A 17510-nucleotide genomic window follows, 5' to 3' on the forward strand; every position below is an offset into this window, starting at 1 on the left:
TTCCAGCTTGTTAGCAACGAACGCGTGGTAAACAAACATGGCTGTTAATGTCAAAATTTGTCAGAATTCTTTTTGAATTATCCCTTAATAATGTGCACAGATGATCGTTTCGTGATAATTGTACTACCGTTCTATAATGCTACAAAATAAGGTAAGGATTTTACACGTTTCGATTACAATAATTGGTATAAACGTGTTTTCGAAGCAATGCTCAGCACATGTAATTGTTTATACACAATAATAAGAGACATTTTAAATTCGATAACACAAATTATAACAAAGTAATTTTAATTTTATAAATTTATGTTTGCCATAGTTAGCTATTGACGTTATACATGTGAAAATAAAACATATGTACCTATTTTCTTTTTTTTTTTTTCACCTTAAATGATTGATAGTTATATTTTAAGAATAGATTGTATCATAATTTCTTTTATATAACGTTTTATAAAACATTATTACATATACGATGAAATCTGTGTTCTAAATTGAACACGATATTCAAGTTGACAGTCAAAGTATAAAGTGTCATATCACTTTATTTAATCAATCATAACATTTAATAATACATAATTTAACTGATAAATGTATTCTGTGTTTAAGTTTTTACATAAGGACATGCGTTTTATTTTACGATACACTCGATTGTAGGTAATACCTAATTTTATTATCATAGGCAACTATTTTCTGTAAAGTTTGATAAGATTCGAAACTTCAACACTTGATTTGTAATTTACATACGTAACACAAATTACAATGCTCAAATAATATGTATCATTGTATTTACATATAAAATCTCATTATTGCAATACTAATATTATTAACTTTTTGCATTGTATCCCTGCATATTTGTTTCAACCTTTTTTTCTTCTTTTTTCATAACTGATAAAATGATTTTATAATCTTATATTTAAATTGTTATGTACGTATTTTTTGTTTTTCTAAAGATTTCTTCCAAAAGTTATCAAATTGTATGATTAAACAGAATATTTTGAATTACGATGTAACTTACAAAATACGAATAATATTACAAACACGTTTCGAATCCTAAAGTCTGAAAAGTCAAATGGTAGTGTGCTTCATCGCATTCATTCATTCAAATAACATATGTACATAATACCCCCTCAACATAAAGTGAACAGATTAAGGCTCCAGCAGGCTATAGGCTACATTCTACAATGTACAATGCATTATGTACTTTGTTAGTTTCCGTTTTCGCATACATGTCTGGTTGTGTAATGTGTGGTAAGCGATAGCACCAAAAGATTTTTCAACATTGTTACTTGATACAAATGATTCGTATAACTACAATATGATTAACACAGAAATTAAGTTGCAATGATTAACATTTATTTTATTTTATTATTATTAAACTTTGCAACGTATCTGCCATAATAGACATACTTATCGTAAAACAATACATCTTAACAAAAATGTATAAATTTATACTTTATGAAATATAAAGTTGGACAAAAATAGTAGGCCTTGCCCACCAATATTTGATAAGAATTAAGTTTTTCTTTGTATATTTTGTGTACTGAGTGGTATGAACACTTAATGGTATTCTTTACCAGATTGTAAATTTCTGATAGACACATCCCTATTCAGTTTGACATTACATATTTTGACAACACCTGTGGCCCCAGCATGCTATTTTCACATAGCATGAAACCAGTATGGTAATGTTCATTTAAAGATACACTAAGTGTGTTATTGTGCTTTTTAGATGTTACAAGACGTAAGTGTTAGAAAAAATTGTATTATTGTGCAACTAATGAATCGAAATTTTAATCATCACTGACTGAAGTATTTTTTTTTTTTTTTAACTCGATGATTTCATTAGGCTGACCGAACATGCACATGTTAGACAGCAATTTCTTTCCCGCTGTGCAACATTTCTTATGCTATACTTTATATAATGTTGACTATTAACACCACGATTTCAATACGAGATAAAACAAAGGCGTTAAACGTTTTAGTTTGAAACTTCAACTTCAAACTGTAAAAATAATAATTTGCATAAAACTTATGGAGTAGAATTATATTCATCCACGTTATCAATAAGATAATAATCCATATAATTAATTATAATAGATAGATTCAATAAATACAGTTAATCAGAAAATTCAACTGAAACTGAATTATTGCACAAAACCATGAAAATATAAATCAAATAATTTATATCTGCCCAATGCTAACAGTGTGGATTATTATCTAATTGATAAAATTTGAATGAATCCATTAAATGCATTAATCAACTCCAATATTCCACTCCAGGTTTCTCATTGACGTTTGATTTTTATCTATCGATTACAAATTTGATGCGATTTTATTTTCTTTGTATATGTAATTCTAATTAAAATGCTTACAAAAAGTAAGACCAAGGATCTTCATTGCCTCAAAAGTGTAAATAATTAAATACTAGATATTTTCTAAGCAAACATAACACCCATCTATTAATTTAAAGATTAATACGTAAATCAATATTACTTTAAATACTGTAAAACAATGAACGTTTTTATCCTAATGACGAGTGTTTTTAAACAATATATAAATTTTGCTATGTATGAAATCAGCATTGTATCAAAGCATTTACAGATAAAATTCATTAAAAGTGATAGAAGATAGTAAATACGTATTTTGAGTTGTTAGAAATCGTTAATATAGAACATATAAAATCAAGTAAAAAACAAATAATATTGTAATCAAAATGCCTGTTTGTTTTTTTTTTCTTTTTTGTAAGCAGTTGATAGCTACAAAGATATTCCTCTTTATTGCTTTTGTTTCTGTAACGAGATACATTATGGGGTCCAGAGGAACCTTGAGTGGCATGCATGAGTTTCAGTCAAACACGTTTAACCAAACATTACATAGCATTGTTACATTTGCTCCCATGCACATCACACCTCCAGACTTCACCCATGCAGCAAAATGCGCTTTTTAATTATTTCTCTTAATATTATATAAAAAAATCTATTTCTATTGACTTTTAAGCTCTTTGCCAATACTGTACGATACAATTTTGTTCCAGTCAATTTTTGTTCGCATAACAGGTAGTTGCCTTCGTAAGGCTTTAAAGGTTGTGTCCGACATTGTTTGATAATTTTCTGATATAGCAGTTTGATAGTCATTTTCTGATTCTTCAACAAGTCGTATTAACTCCTTTGCTGTTTGCTTTTCATTTGAAATTGGTAAGCTTTCTTTTACTTCTTTGCTACTGACCAGCTGTACATTCCCATCTTCATAGTAATGAACTTGTACTTTAAGACTACCTCTTAATTCCGCATTTCCGGAACTTGGACTAAAACTTACAGTCCATACAGAACGCCAACGGCCATTCCAAAAATTTTTAGGTTGAAATTGATGATCTTCTATGCAAATTGTTAATGTTATGTTACCTATATAAATGAAAATTTTTTATTCCAAATTCTCATTTGAAGCATGAGGTGTAATAACACCTACAAAAAAATAACTTTACCTCCTTGACTCTTCCCAAAAACTGAACATGCACCGTGTCTATAATGACTTTGAGTATAAGTTGTTATTTCATCTTGAAGAGCTGATCTCCAAGGTTCTGCTACAGGGTCTGGTTCATAGGGTTCATAGTCCTGAGCTTCCTTTCTAAGATGATCATATTTAAAACTTTGCTTACTACGAGCATCGTAAAACCTTTGTCCACCTAAATCATTATGTTCCGTTATAAGGGCAGGATACTCGCTTCCTTCGATCTAAAGTCAAGGATACAATAAATTAATAAATGTATTGTTAGTTTAGAAATTGTTTGCAATTTATTTTGGACCAATTGTATCACAAAATACGCTTATAATATATGGGTGTCTATTTAACCTCAGCTATACTTAAGTGAACTAATTGTAAATGAAAAAATTAATTTACAGTTAGAAAATACAATCACATAACTGAACTAGGAAAAGGAGAAATTAAAAATCAATCCATATTTTCTGTTAAAACTAGCACGAAACAGAACTAAAATTAACCCTACAGCATCGTACGGAATTCGATTGAAATTTTACAAAGATTTTCACGTGGATGGTTCTATATACTAATTCGAGGATACTTTAAGTAAACAATCACACGAATCAGGTGAATATTATCGCGTTCCAATTTCACTATAAAGTCAACGTCACCTGTCGAAATTCCGGGCGCGTGTTGCCCGATTAGGAAGCATACTAGACGTTGAAATTCGATCCCACACCTTTCGGAAATAATGTGATCCTCTATCATCAGAAATACTAAACGATACCGCGGATACTATCATAAAAAATCGTAGAAGATCGTCAGAGAGGTCGATGATGTACCTTAACAGGCGTGAGCTGATCCTTGTTGTATTGAGCAAATGCCCCGGACGCACCCTCCTTCAACAGGTTGTCGTTGTTCAACAAGACTCTCACATCATTAAAAACCTCGTTGAATTCGCCTGGTGGCGAATGTAGTATAAAGTCCGAAACTATTCGTACTTTTTCTTGATCAGGAATCACATCTCCGTCCGCCGCCATCTTACCTTTCCACTGGCACGCACACTCCGCGATGTCAAACCAAGGTTAGTGCAGTGCAGGTTGTACCGGCGTATCGAAGCACTGCCCCATATACCCGGTGACGCATCACAAAGGGGAGATGTACTTGTAATCAACTCTATGGAATACACGCTTTTCCACTTTTCCTCGTATTCCAGAGGAGAATCTTTATTTTATGACTCTACGTACGATGCATCTATTCTTTAAATAATTGCTCGAATAATCTTCTTACGAATTGTATGAGTATTTGAACTATACTCAGTTATTTCTTCAATAAAATCTAAGAAAAATAATATTTTTATATACTATTTAAGAATAATTTGTATTGAGATCTTGAAATTGCATATACATATACATATGTTCATACCATGTTTACTATAAATAATGTTAGTTCATAGTATTATTCTTTGGTACTGATTGCTTTATTAAAAACAAATTTTATAAATGAGTAGAAAAACAGAAATATGTTTTCAGTTGAATCTCTATCAGTTAGCTCAGAGATAACCACTATTCGATACCTCCTGACAAACATAAACCTCGAATATTGTTGGACTGTTGAACGCATTCACAATCAGACATGGTTTTAGTGTACACTGATAATATGTTTTATCAAGGTATTTTTAACCGTTCATGTAAAGTTTAAACTAAATTGAAGAATGGTGTTCTGATTGAACGATCGTCGCTGGATGTCTGGATTTACCCGCCAAGATTTGAATAGCACTCGAAACGAGAACAGAAAATGATTTGAGTTTGAGATAGAGCGTATCGCGCATTCGCGCCTGAACTCCATGAATCTCTATATAAGGAAGTTTAACTATTTTTTAACTTAGAAATCTTAATATTCAGATATTTCTAAACATTTCAATTGTATATTACGGTTATGGTATTATTAGAAAATTAGATGTTAATGAATTGATCTAAAATTAACCATTTAATTTGATCTGTCCGTGATGTTCAGGTATTGTAGCGGAATTTTGAAAAATGGCGGACGATCCAAACCGAGACGTTTTACCTGTAAGAGAGCATTCCTATGTGGATACTTCTCGTACCAGTATAGGTCTGTATAAAAAATAATAGTTTTTATGAATTAAAAAATTTTTACGTTCATTTGTAATTTTTACATATAATAAATTAAAGATTCCAGGGACCGGCATCTGGTGTATAAGCTCGATCGTTATGAACTGGAGGACAAATATTTACGGCTACTCGAAGAAGTAAGAAGTTTGAAGAAACTGTCAAATTGTCAGGAGGATAAGATCAAACGATTGTCGACGAAGCTAATGAGAGTAACTGCCAGTCCAAGGATATCTAACGTTGCTTTGGATGTTTATGATGATAAGAATAGAATAATCACCCTTGAACTCGAGAACACCAAGGTGAAACTGACATCTTCTTTTTATTAAAAGTAACTTTAATGTTCAAACGAGTAATGTAGTTGAGAAGATAATTGATAAAAAAAGTTTGCTTCCTTTCATTCTCAGTAAGACAAAATATTTCTCATGTACATATGGTATTATATCATTCAAGTCTTTGATGCTTCATTTAATGTTTAGTAATCATAAAAGGTAAATATGAAATCATCTACTACTAATCAAATAAGTGTTGAAATCGATTTTCCAGCTAAAAGATAAAATCTCAGTGTTGAGAAATCAATTGCTGAATCACAAGATTATTGGTAGATCATCATCAAGGAGTCATAATTCCCAAGCGAGGCAGTCGTCCGGGCGCATGTGAGTGCAAATCGTCGTCGCATTATCGTATTACAAGCGATCCGAGGCGATCTATGATTCACGCTATGCGCATCGCGATAGATCACCGAGTCGAGATTCTTGTTTTAGAACGTGTCGAAGCGAAAGCAGCCACTACAAGATACCGTCTTGTCACTACATCACCGAGACCGGAGATGACGACGACGATGAGCAAAATAATCTCGAGAAAGACGAGGTAATTTCATTGATGGCGTTTCTTATGTTTCAGTCGTATTATTCGATGCGTCAGTTCGTAAGGATTTTTATTTTATCATTTGAACAGATATTCGATGCAGAAAAGAAGGAGATGGCCAGCCGGATAGCTGAATTGGAGAAAGAATTGTCATCTTATACAGTCAGCAATCAAAGGGCAAAGGTTGCTGAGAACATCGAGTACATAAAAGTCTGGCGACAAATGAAGCTGCTGAACGATAAACTAATAGCCGCCGAGGCGGCGAACAAGTCGTTGAACACGCAAATAGCCGATCTGAAGTGGAAGTTCGAGGAGGCGACGAAGTACTCTCAACCTCTCTCACGATTTTCTCTTATGCACCAATGTAACTACGCACCACTCAATGAACTCTGTGAACTGTGTTCAGTTGTTGTATTAAAAATTTATTGTTTCCCCATCCTTTATATGTTTCACTCTGTTAAAGTTAATATGTATTTACAAAATTGTTCCCGTTATACTCTGCTAATAAATGTACTCTCTTATGAACCTGCAATTAGGACGAACGACGAGCTTGCTACATCACTCGCGGTAGAAAGAAGACGGTTGACAGAGATGGACGTGCAATTGTTGAAGACGAAGGAGTCATCGTTTTCGTTGCGGGAAAAAGACGAGCAAATAAACGATCTGATGAGCGAAATAAAGATACTGCAACAGCATAATAGCGAACTCGTTGACCTTACCTCTAACCGTGGAGAGGTCGACCAGGAAAACATAGAACTGAAGAAGAAAGTCTCGAAGCAGCTTCGGGATGAAGAATCGTTAAAAAACACTTTCAATAGCGAACAAACCAACATCATAGCTCTTCAAGCTGCAAATGAACAGTTACTTGGGAAACTTCAAGAGCTTCAGAAGAACATAGATACTTTAACGGTACAGTTTATGGTCAGTGTTTAATTTTTTTTCTATACTGTTACAAGTATCATTCTTAAATTCTTATCCATTAAATTCTTATTAATCCTATATAATTCAGTAACATTTTCCTATCTGACATTTGCCGTCGCTAAATAATCGTATTATCTTGCAGTCTTTCCAGACTCAGACCGAGAAACAGCAAGCGTCGAAGTCAACGCAGATATCAAGAAAGCAAACCGATATGAAGAGCCCGCAAACGCCTTATAAAGTAGAGCCGTACAAGAACGCTTCGAGCCAAATGGAGAAATGCAGAAAATGCTTCGAAACTTTTGAAAAAATATTGCTATTGGAAGAATGTATTTGTGAACCTCGAGGGAACGTCAGTCCGATGGATAAATCTGTTCAAACAGAATTTGTAACTCGTTCGGGTATCGTGAATACGAAGGATCAAGAGACGGTCATGACACCTCTTAAAGAGAAACGAACAGAAGAAGAGCCCGTGAAGGAACTTGTGAAGAAGAATGCCGAACAAATGTCGACGGGGAATCCTCTGACGCCGGAGAAGATGTTGAAGCTTTTAGAGCAAGCTCAAATTAATACTTCTTCGGATCCAATGAAATTCGTACCGAAAAATATGACCAACAGGGTCGCCTACAATTTAATGGAGTTAAACCAGAGACACAGGCAAGTTGTCTCTCTTGAAAAACTGCTGTTCGGTGATTCTGGCTGCTGACACATACTGATTAGTTACTTTTATTGAAAGTTTAGAAACTTGTTTGATTTATTGAATGTGGGAACTTAATGTTGTTCTTCCAGACAAACATTATCTCTGAAGCTTCCAGATTCATAAGAGACACGCGAAATTTAATTGATAGAATATGATTGTAGTTTGATAAGATATTGGATAATGTTTAGAGAACATAAGGTACATTGTAAAATGCTGCCTGTTCTAATCTTGTAATTTATGATATAAGTTGGTTATTTTTGATTGAATAGTTTTTTTAATAGTTATATTGTATTTTAGTGTATGAATTTTCTTGTAATATATCAATATTACAATAATAACAGTAATTGAAAATTTAGCCCTTTACAGATAATTCCTATTCTTCATTGCCGTTACTCTTTTCCTAAATTTTCAAATACTGAAATATTACTTCTACAAATTATCGTCAGACTGTATTACAGCGATACAGAAATGCTTGTTCAAGCGAACCAAGCAAGTCAAGTTCTTCAACCCAGATACCATCAGCAGAAAAGCAATATCGGCACAAATCCGCAAAACACTTATCAATCCTTGGAGAACCAATTTACGGATCCCAATAAAATATTGTTTATTTTATTCAATATCCTTCAAGGATATTCCCAGACACATGCGGGAAGCAACGAAGCTACCTTGTATCGTCGAATTTCAACACCTGATTACCAATTTGCAAAAGACATCAATAACAACGCCGCAAAGAAAAGTCCTAGTACAAAATGCACAAGTACTTCTTTAGAATTTGTTGCTGCGAACAAGAGTGACACATCCAATGCTCTACGAGGTGGTTGCAGTAATAGAAGGTCCTGTTTAAATCCTTACACCAAACTACGACCGGAGAAGCTGAGAAGAAAAATAGTTTGGGACCCGAAGAAATGCAATCAAGTCACTAAATCAGATGAGACCAACAACTGTACTTGCAACAACTTTATCAAATGCAACATTAATTCCAATTGTAATCAACAGTGTTGCAACAACGGTTCTTCGAAATCAATCGCCCAAGACCCCACCAACGGTGCGAGCAAATCTCTTAAAACCACCATGGACAATTCAAACGTGGATCAATCTCCGCGTGGTCTGAACGTGACGTTCCAATCACGGTAACGAGGTTCCACGATGACGATCAAGTGACGTTTCCCAAAACTCATGTCGCTCCTTTTTAAGTATTTTACAGGATGGCGATGGAACAAAGCCCCGCAAAGCTTGGGAAGAACAAAAGTATTCGCAGGAGAGCAATGAAAGGTTGGACGATGATAAGTCGTTGCGGGAATACATTGTGCAGCTGAACAAATACAAGGCCGTTGTTAACCAGAGTTCATCGTTGAGCGTCCAAACTGAGTGTCCAGTAAGAGAAGAAATATTACTGCACCTCTGTTTGAAATGCAAAATAGTTGAAACGTTTCGGTGATGCACTACCAGGACTTCAATGATGTACCTGAAACTCAGAGAACGGCATCCTTTTGTAGTCTGAATTGTCCAAACGAGTGTATCGACGCTTTGAGTTCCCTGTCCGATCCGTTCCCCTTGGTGATCCCCGAGGGACAGGGACTTCTGGAGCTTCACATCATGTCTCTCCAACTCTCAACGTCTGTTAGTATCGGAAGGTAAAATTTTGCAGAAACGTTTCTTCACGATACTTAATTTCCACGCAGGCAAAGCAGATTCTTTTTCGCGAGAAAGATATCAGCAACGTCCAGTTGTTCGTGAGTTGGGACATATGGAACCAAGAAACGACTTACACGCCTACCCAGAAGTGTCCCAAGCTGAACTTCAATTCATCCTTTGTCTATCGAATCTCAGATCTCTCCTCTTTCTTCAACTACGTTCTGATGGAGGTGGTGATATTCCAGGTGAACGTATACCACGAGGACAAGGACAGTTACACGGTGGCTAGAGGGAAGCTCTGCATCAAGGATATACTCGATTATCCGCAAAACAAGCTTCATTACATCGCTCCGGTGAACAGCGTGATTTCTTGCTCGCTAGGCATGACCTTTGGCCAATTGTCCCTGTGGGTCAGGCTTAGCTGCGACGTCGAGAAGGTGTATAAATTCAAGAAGACACGAGGAATAGTCACCGAGGATCACACCGTTTCTGTTAAAAGTCCAGTTGATTCGAAGAAACCTACCATTGAGAAGCCGGTAAGAGTTGGTATGCCAGTCGGGGATGATCTGACTGTATTGAAGGACACGGATTCAAACGCTCGTCTGATCTACGAACCGTCCAAGGAAATATTCTCTAATTATCAGAACGAAGAGGACCTAAATGAATCGAGTAAATTATAATGCCATGGTTGGTAACGATAAGACGATAGAGTAAGTTACGTAAATGAAAATATTGTATTCAGGTGACACGACTGATGCCCCTGACAACAATAATAATAACGCGGGGAAAACTTTTACCAAAATCCCTTTGACCGTGGTGAAGGAGAGCGAGGACGAACCCCATTTTCACTCTAGCTTTGAAAATGCAAATCAGGCCATGAAAGTTGAAAAATCAACCAAGGTGGATGACAAAGTAAAACCTGCGAAAGTAGATCAAAAAGTAGATACGTCGAAAAAGGTGTTGAACCGGGATTTCGAAGAAAGGTTTTCTATGCTGACGTTTCCGACTCTTTTACTACGAAACCTAATTGCTAGTTTAGTAATTAGAAAATATATTTTTAATCAGTGTGATGTCAGTAAAAGCCATGGGGATTGGAAGAACAGTAGCAGAAACAGATTCCGGGAGCCACAGATCAAGCGTGGAAGAGTTTAATGCCGTCATCTCGAAGGTAAATCTCTGCGATCTTTCAGATTCATTTCTCAATTCATTGTCGCAAATAGAGCCGTGGAGTTGTCCAGGAGAAACAGGGCGACACGACTCGGGAAGGCTCCGATGAGTCGATCTCCGAATTAACGAACGTGATTTCGGAGAAAAACTGGGAGGAGTACAAGCAACGAAGTTTGCTCACATTTGTTAATACGTTTAGTAATTATCTGTATTTCCTGTGAAACTCTCGTGTGGACACTCGTTATTTACAAAAAATTAATTGCAGAACCTGATAACGGAACCGCTGAAACACCCAGCGTGGCCGGATTGGCCAACGACGGCATACGAGCCTCGATTTCAGTCCCTTTGTCTCCGGTAAAGCTTTCAAAATTACACGTCGAAGAATTTTCATTTCACATTGTTTCATTTCTGAACTTTTTGTCCTGATTACAGCAACACGATACTGACACGATAGCCATCGATATCCTGAACATGATCCTTTTCCCGAAGAGTTCCGTCGTACAAAACGATGAAATTCACCTGCTTTACATCGAGTACTCTTTTCTTGGTTATTCCGGAGCTGATATGGAAACGATGTCGGTGCAAAAACCGCGACCACCGGATACGAAACTCACGTATAATTTCAGGAGAAGTATAGGGACAATTTATCCGTGTATCTGAATGTTTTTAGATATTTAGTAAAATAAGAGTTATAATTATAGAGTTTCACGTGGACGAGGAGACACATTCGAAGCAGAACAACATGCTACGAGCGATGTTAGGCGACACTATCAACCCCAACATAAGATTCATCGTCGTCTCCGAGCCTCTTCCGGAGGAAACTGAAACAAAGGAGTGCGTAGAAGTGGGGTAAGACGCGAGAAAAATCTTCTTAAAGAGGAGATTGATTTTCAAAATTCATCTTAGGTTCGCTAACTTCAATTTAAAAGAATACGCATTTGGGGAGAGCGAGAAAGTCGTAACGATTCAGGTGCACAGTCCAGACGGTAGTGAACAAATTGGTCTGCTAAAGGTACCGCAGTAATTTTAATCGAAGATGCACCATAAAGATTTATTAATTTCATGAAATATTTACAGATCTTCGTGTCGGGTTTGGATACTATCCGCCAGCGTCTCAGAAGACGAGAATCTAATTTATAATCAGTTATCGAGAAAAACGTCCTGTCTATATTTCTGTGTCCGTTGTAAAAATGTGATCTTAGTGAAATTATTAATTTAGTGAACGTCCGACGAATAATTGATTTCAATGTAAAATATAGAGATTAAAATTTGCATAGTATAAAATGTTGAGTTTATTAGAAACTACTTACATCATAATACAAAATATTCGACATTTTTTTGAATACGTAGCTTGTCATATCGAGATACGATTATCCGTGTGAATCATTGTCTACGTCTGCAAAATCAAATCAATCTTCGATTATACTTTCATCCCTTAAGTTCCAACTTTGTCTATCCAATGTCAATTTGTTTTTAAATATTCCGCATCATACGGATTTCAGTGGTAAAACACTTCTAACTCTTCCTTTTCTCGTGCTTCATTGTCGAGCTTTCAGTCGTGGTCGAGTTCTGGTGCTCTTTTAAACTGGACAACTTAGATTTCCGGAAGACATCATTGAAGACACTCGTGGCAACCTGGACGTCTTTGCAATCGTTTGGCTGTCGGGCAATGGACCAAACGCCTGTTATGGTGTCCACTCCTTGGCATACTCTACAGGCACCTGAACATCGTCTCATCGTTAACTTAACTTTAAATAGTATATATTTTAAGAGATCCTACGTACCGACGAACACAGCTATCGACTTGGTACTGTTATCCGTGGCGATCAGAGTGAAGGGTGCGCCACGTTTAAACGGAGCGTGACCGGAAACGTTCCACGTTCCGTTGAGAAGACTTCCGTGAAAACGGGGTGTCGCGAGCTCCGTAACCGTCACGATTATACTTCGATTCACGACCCTCATCTCTAGCTTGATTCCGGCCTGAGACGTTGACCAGGACCCTGACAAACGGCAAGGTAAGCCTAAAAATACCGCTCGTTTCACATATCAAGGATAGCCAAAGGGTATAGCAGGATAAGATGGTCAAAAGTGCCCTTGAACCGATTTTATTGAGCTATACACCATTTTATAGCTTATAATAAAAAATCTTTGTACACCAAGTTTCAACTCTGTATCTGAACCGGGAGGGTAGTTACAGGGTAAGGAAGAAAAAGTGATTTTTGCCATAAAAAATCTGAAAAAATTTACAATCGTAAAGAAACATGGCTAGAATATTCTAGAATTTTTTCAGATTTTTTTCATGCCATTAAATAGGGAAAGTATGGTAAAATCCACTTTTTCTTTCTTACCCCGTAACTACCCTCCCGGTTGAGATATAGGGTTGAAACTTGGCGTACAACGGTTTTTCATTACAAGCTATAAAATGGCGTATTGCTAAATAAAATCAGTTCAAGGGCACTTTTGATTATTTTATCCTGCTATACCCTTTCAGGCCAATAATTGTACACCTCTCTGATCATTACATTTATTCATTAAATCATACCGTCTCTCCTTTTGTTCTTTGAATGATCCAGCTTCAATTCTTCCAGTTCCTCCATGATGGTGTTCAGTATTTGATTGGCGATCTCCTTAGTGTCTTGCACAGCGATGGAAATGTTCATATTGTGTGCAGGAAGGAGTGGATTATCCGTGTACGGTAAGAACTCGTCTTCGTATCCTCCACTTTGAATTACGTGTCCTCTCGTGTGGTCCTCCTTATCTTCGTTTCTATTCTCACCCTTAAATTCTTGCTTTCGATAACTGGGACTTAAAAGATGTTCCTCTGATTGATTAAGAGAGTCAGAGTTTGCTATGTCGTCCTCCAAATTTTCATTCTGATTTAAATTACTGGGCTCGGTGCTGATGTTGATGCCCAGAGACTCCAGTATCTTTCCAAGAGGCTGATCCATCGCGTTATCGTACGATTGAGGAATGTTATTTATCCCCTGTATTGAAACACTTTTCATAGATTGATCCTGTGTGTCGTCGAGATTGTCATATGACTGGCCTGCAAAGAAACTAGGCTGCGATTGAGCTGCGATATCCTCCTCCGTTGTACCTGATATCCGAGGTTGATTTAACGTATTCTCGTCGAAATTCGTGTCTATTGGCTGATCATTTTCCAGGTTTTGTATTTCAGGACTGTTAGGACGCAGCGGGTTCCTCCTTGGTTCGACACCTTCGTTTGTTTCCAAGCTTCTGAAATCGTCCTGAGGCGTCTCGTATTGATCGAAACGATTCAATGGACGAGGATTGAGTTGGTGAATTTCATTGTTCATTCTCCTATCATCGATATTGTTTTGTACCACGTCAAGAACGGCATCCTGTTCGGATATCTGAGGCTGTTCAAGAACTTCCTCGGTGCTGGCAGGGCACCTGGGGTCCGATTGATCGTATCTATCCGCTCTGAGGAACTGAGAATACTGATTCGGTCCCCCGAGTCGTTTGCCTTTCGGATATCTTTGAAAACGATGAGAACGTTTAAAAGCGTTACCAGGGTACCTGAAGCCTTTTCTACGACCAGGGTGACCTCGATGATACGCCTGAACGTTTCTGTCGATTCGACGAAGAGATCTAGAGTACGGAGTCTCGCGCGCGAAACGATCATTGGGATACATGGATCGAACGATCTGCATTGGGATTTTATTCGCTGCCATGTCGCGGAGGACATCGTCGTCGCTGTAATAATCCGAGTACTCTACTCCTTGGTCACCGGGACTCTTTTTTAAAGGGTTCCTCGTTGTCGTCCGCATCAAACTGTCGATCATTCTCTCGCTACCGTGTAATTTCACGGAACCTTCGCTTTTCGCTGATTTACTCGACAACGCCGAAGATTTAGTGATCAACGGTGAGGAGAAATCAACGTAATCATTGTCGTCTACGTGTACACGGGTAACTTTTTCGTTTGATCTTGATGTTGTAGGTCTGTCTCGTGATTTGTTATCGGTCATTCCTTGATTATGTTTAATTAAATGTTTCTCTCTTCCGGTTACTTTCTTCGCAGACGAGTTAATGTTGCTGCCAGGGTTCGACGTTCTCTGAGCAAACGAACAACGTTCAAACGTTCATTGAATGCGTAGCAAAGTTGTACGCGCAGGAATGCGAGGTGAGTTGATGAAAATTGAAGAACGAAGCTTACCTACCTTGGGAGATCCCCCCTTTGGCCATTCAGCGTGCCCATTTTTGAATCTTCGATGGTGTCTACGAAAAGTAAGATGATTTTCTTACGAATAAATAAGCGAGTATTGGAAATTAAGTTCTGATTGTCCTTCGAGGTACCTTCTCTTTTTCTTCTTTCCTCGTCCAATGTGCCCGTCCTGATGTTCACTGCGGGATTTTTTCATTCCAACCTTTCCCGAAGCCGGCAATTTCACTGACGCATAGAGATTACTACGAGGTTTCGACACTCGAGTGAGCTTCTTCATTGTCTCCTGCATCTTCGGAGATTGCAACGCATCTTTGGCCATCTTGTTGGCCAAATTCTTGTCACCTGCTCGAGATATTCTGCGTTCCATCGAATGGACACTGCTTCTACGTGCCTTCGGTTCCTGATCGTTAGAGTATCTGTTGTGTTTGCTCGATTGCCGTTTCTGCATATGGGAATCTTCATCGTGGTTGACAATCGTGTCTTTTTTCAGAAAAACATCGCGCCGTTCAGGTGATTCTACCTCTGCTTTGTTTTCCTCTGATGATCTTACGTTGCTTTCGATACAAACTGCGCTGATTAGTAGCGAAACGATCATGGTCAACCTGTTATATATATTTTTTTTTTTTATCGTATTGATTAACGAGAAGATTCTAACGATTCGCATGATTTTTAGGTGTGGAAATTGGATGTACCTGAATAAACTCAGCAGCATTCCTCTGCAAGGTGAATCGATGGAAAGATTGGTGCTGGTGCCATTGAATCAGCGAACACTGGTGAATCTTCAAGCTTTTATCTCGATCGTTATCATCGCAATTTACTCGAATTCACTTTTTTTACCTAATTCTAATGGCAATTCTTCGTTGATCAGTCGCGATGAACAGTTTTTCCTGCACGTTGACACATGTCCGATAAACGATCACGAAAAGCGCTCGCACGAGATTCGATGCTCGTTTCTCGACGACCAACTTTTGTCATCTGATCGGTAAATCAGAATTCTCCTCCATCTTATCGCGATCGACTCTTTGGAAATCCGATTCTGTACTCTGATTCCGCGTATGTACAAGCGGTCTTTAGTCATCGGTTTTGCTCCGTTTGGATAACACGAGCGTGTACTTAAATTCATGAATACATATTTAAGCGAACACGTGCGTATAGACGGGCACACGTGTGTAGCTTTCGCGTAAGGTAGATTGCCGGCGATCAAAGCGACTTGGATTATCGCCAAGTACACGCGTCGGCCTCAATTAGTCAGATATTACATATGAATGTCCTACACGCTGCTAGGCTGCGTTAATAACACGGAAATGAACTTATAGCCATCTGTTTCATCGGCACGAAATCGCCTTTAGATGTTACTCTTTCTTTATTTATTATGAAAGCTATTGTAGGAATTATATTATGTTGTTGCGGACGAAATGGGCAATTTATAAAACATACAATAACTGTAATTTTATTCTTTTAAAATTCTTACTAGTAATGTAATTTTTGTCAAATTCTTCCGATTCAAATTTATTAAGGGTACCATATTTTTCAGACACCCTGTATTTCACCGGTCGTAAAAGTGCATCAACGTTGAGGCCGCATGGTGCACGTATTAAAACCAAGTCAGAACGCAAATAGACTCCCAACGATCCGTCGAAGTACCATCGGCGCCGGACAGAAGCCGGCTGTGAGCAGCAAAAAGGACAAGTAACGAGCGGCCAGCCTGTCGGAGAAATTACGGTCGGTACAAAACGCATCACGGATACAACACGTATATCGGCGTGGACCAGCAACGAGATCCCTGGAGACACATAGGCATCGATTATTATTAGAACCAGCCGAAAGTACAACCCGATCTTCGGGTTATATTGCAAGTGCATCGGAATGAGGATCGCTTTGCGTCTTCTGAGTTCCCTATAAAATCATTCACTCTGTCAGTTTGCGGAAGGATAAGTAGATACGTCGAGGAAATTAAGCTTTCCTGGAAGATGAATTATTTTTCACATATTTGTAGTTTACGAAAGTAGCGGATCACGATAGGGAATGTTGGACGAATCGAAATCACGATTGAAAACTTGTGAAATCGATGGTATTTTTAAACGATCGATTTCTTTGCTGTTGCGTAATTGAGTATTTCTAATTGTTTAATCGAACCTTGGCGCGCGTACAGCCGCTTCGACGAACGTGATTCGGAACGCGAGACGGTCGGAAATTAATTCGACAGGAAGTCAATATTTACTGCGGAACAGACACTTTTAATGGCCTTAATGGTTAATGTAGGCTGATACTTTAGAATTGTGAAATGATACCTCGTTAATTACTTAGGTAACCCTTGGCTCGAGTACAGAACCGTCAGGAAGCTCAGGAAGAATACCAAAGGTCGCGATTTTTACGCTCTTCGAGTGGAACAAACTCCTATTGGACTTAAAAAACATTTCTTAAAAAATGA

General features: G+C 37.6%; 3 protein-coding genes across 11 annotated transcripts; 1 reads left to right on the forward strand and 2 right to left on the reverse strand.

Moving 5' to 3' along the window:
- The first annotated feature begins 12 nt into the window (after positions 1-12).
- On the forward strand, positions 13-12190 carry LOC117602932 (uncharacterized). Of its 8 annotated transcripts, none has more exons than XM_034321517.2 (20): positions 13-151; positions 5491-5589; positions 5670-5908; positions 6153-6262; positions 6371-6476; positions 6564-7394; positions 7537-8048; positions 8550-9006; positions 9088-9221; positions 9286-9466; positions 9541-9711; positions 9774-10395; positions 10469-10709; positions 10792-10894; positions 10947-11091; positions 11159-11247; positions 11326-11524; positions 11595-11742; positions 11800-11905; positions 11971-12190. In XM_034321517.2, the coding sequence occupies exons 2-20, from the start codon at positions 5514-5516 to the stop codon at positions 12031-12033; spliced, it is 4533 nt and encodes a 1510-aa protein (XP_034177408.2). In that variant the 5' UTR covers positions 13-151; positions 5491-5513; the 3' UTR covers positions 12034-12190. The 8 variants fall into 8 exon arrangements, 7 of the variants coding, with proteins under 7 accessions (XP_034177408.2, XP_034177409.2, XP_034177406.2 ...); XM_034321518.2 differs by having other exon boundaries at positions 6564-6796; positions 7010-7394; positions 8550-9221; XM_034321515.2 differs by having other exon boundaries at positions 8550-9221.
- cpa (F-actin-capping protein subunit alpha) lies at positions 2718-7310 on the reverse strand. The gene is made up of 4 exons (XM_034321564.2): positions 7193-7310; positions 4317-4812; positions 3479-3728; positions 2718-3398 (listed from the first exon to the last, which is right to left on the reverse strand). The coding sequence occupies exons 2-4, from the start codon at positions 4512-4514 to the stop codon at positions 2980-2982; spliced, it is 867 nt and encodes a 288-aa protein (XP_034177455.1). The 5' UTR covers positions 4515-4812; positions 7193-7310; the 3' UTR covers positions 2718-2979.
- A 34-nt stretch (positions 12191-12224) lies between the features above and the next one.
- On the reverse strand, positions 12225-16532 carry LOC117602937 (uncharacterized). Of its 2 annotated transcripts, none has more exons than XM_034321544.2 (6): positions 15772-16532; positions 15211-15681; positions 15075-15132; positions 13436-14969; positions 12678-12893; positions 12225-12614 (listed from the first exon to the last, which is right to left on the reverse strand). In XM_034321544.2, the coding sequence occupies exons 1-6, from the start codon at positions 15789-15791 to the stop codon at positions 12409-12411; spliced, it is 2505 nt and encodes an 834-aa protein (XP_034177435.2). In that variant the 5' UTR covers positions 15792-16532; the 3' UTR covers positions 12225-12408. The 2 variants fall into 2 exon arrangements, with proteins under 2 accessions (XP_034177435.2, XP_034177434.2); XM_034321543.2 differs by having other exon boundaries at positions 12226-12614; positions 12678-12914; positions 15772-16529.
- Positions 16533-17510: the final 978 nt, after the last annotated feature.

Source organism: Osmia lignaria, chromosome 12 (genome assembly GCF_051020975.1).
Source record: "Osmia lignaria lignaria isolate PbOS001 chromosome 12, iyOsmLign1, whole genome shotgun sequence".
Classification (NCBI taxonomy): Eukaryota; Metazoa; Arthropoda; class Insecta; order Hymenoptera; family Megachilidae; genus Osmia; species Osmia lignaria.

Coding starts and splice junctions, on each gene's coding strand:
- cpa (XM_034321564.2), bottom strand. CDS start 4,514: ATGGCGGCGGACGGAGATGTGATTCCTGATCAAGAAAAAGTACGAATA. Junction 3,729..4,316: donor ATCAGCTCACGCCTGTTAAG/GTACATCATCGA, acceptor CCTTGACTTTAG/ATCGAAGGAAGCGAGTATCC. Junction 3,399..3,478: donor TTTTGGGAAGAGTCAAGGAG/GTAAAGTTATTT, acceptor TCATTTATATAG/GTAACATAACATTAACAATT.
- LOC117602932 (XM_034321515.2), top strand. CDS start 5,514: ATGGCGGACGATCCAAACCGAGACGTTTTACCTGTAAGAGAGCATTCC. Junction 6,263..6,370: donor AGGCAGTCGTCCGGGCGCAT/GTGAGTGCAAAT, acceptor TTCTTGTTTTAG/AACGTGTCGAAGCGAAAGCA. Junction 9,712..9,773: donor CTCTCCAACTCTCAACGTCT/GTTAGTATCGGA, acceptor ATTTCCACGCAG/GCAAAGCAGATTCTTTTTCG.
- LOC117602937 (XM_034321543.2), bottom strand. CDS start 15,791: ATGCTGCTGAGTTTATTCAG. Junction 15,682..15,771: donor ATGCTGCTGAGTTTATTCAG/GTACATCCAATT, acceptor TATATATAACAG/GTTGACCATGATCGTTTCGC. Junction 12,915..13,435: donor AAAGAACAAAAGGAGAGACG/GTATGATTTAAT, acceptor CGGTATTTTTAG/GCTTACCTTGCCGTTTGTCA.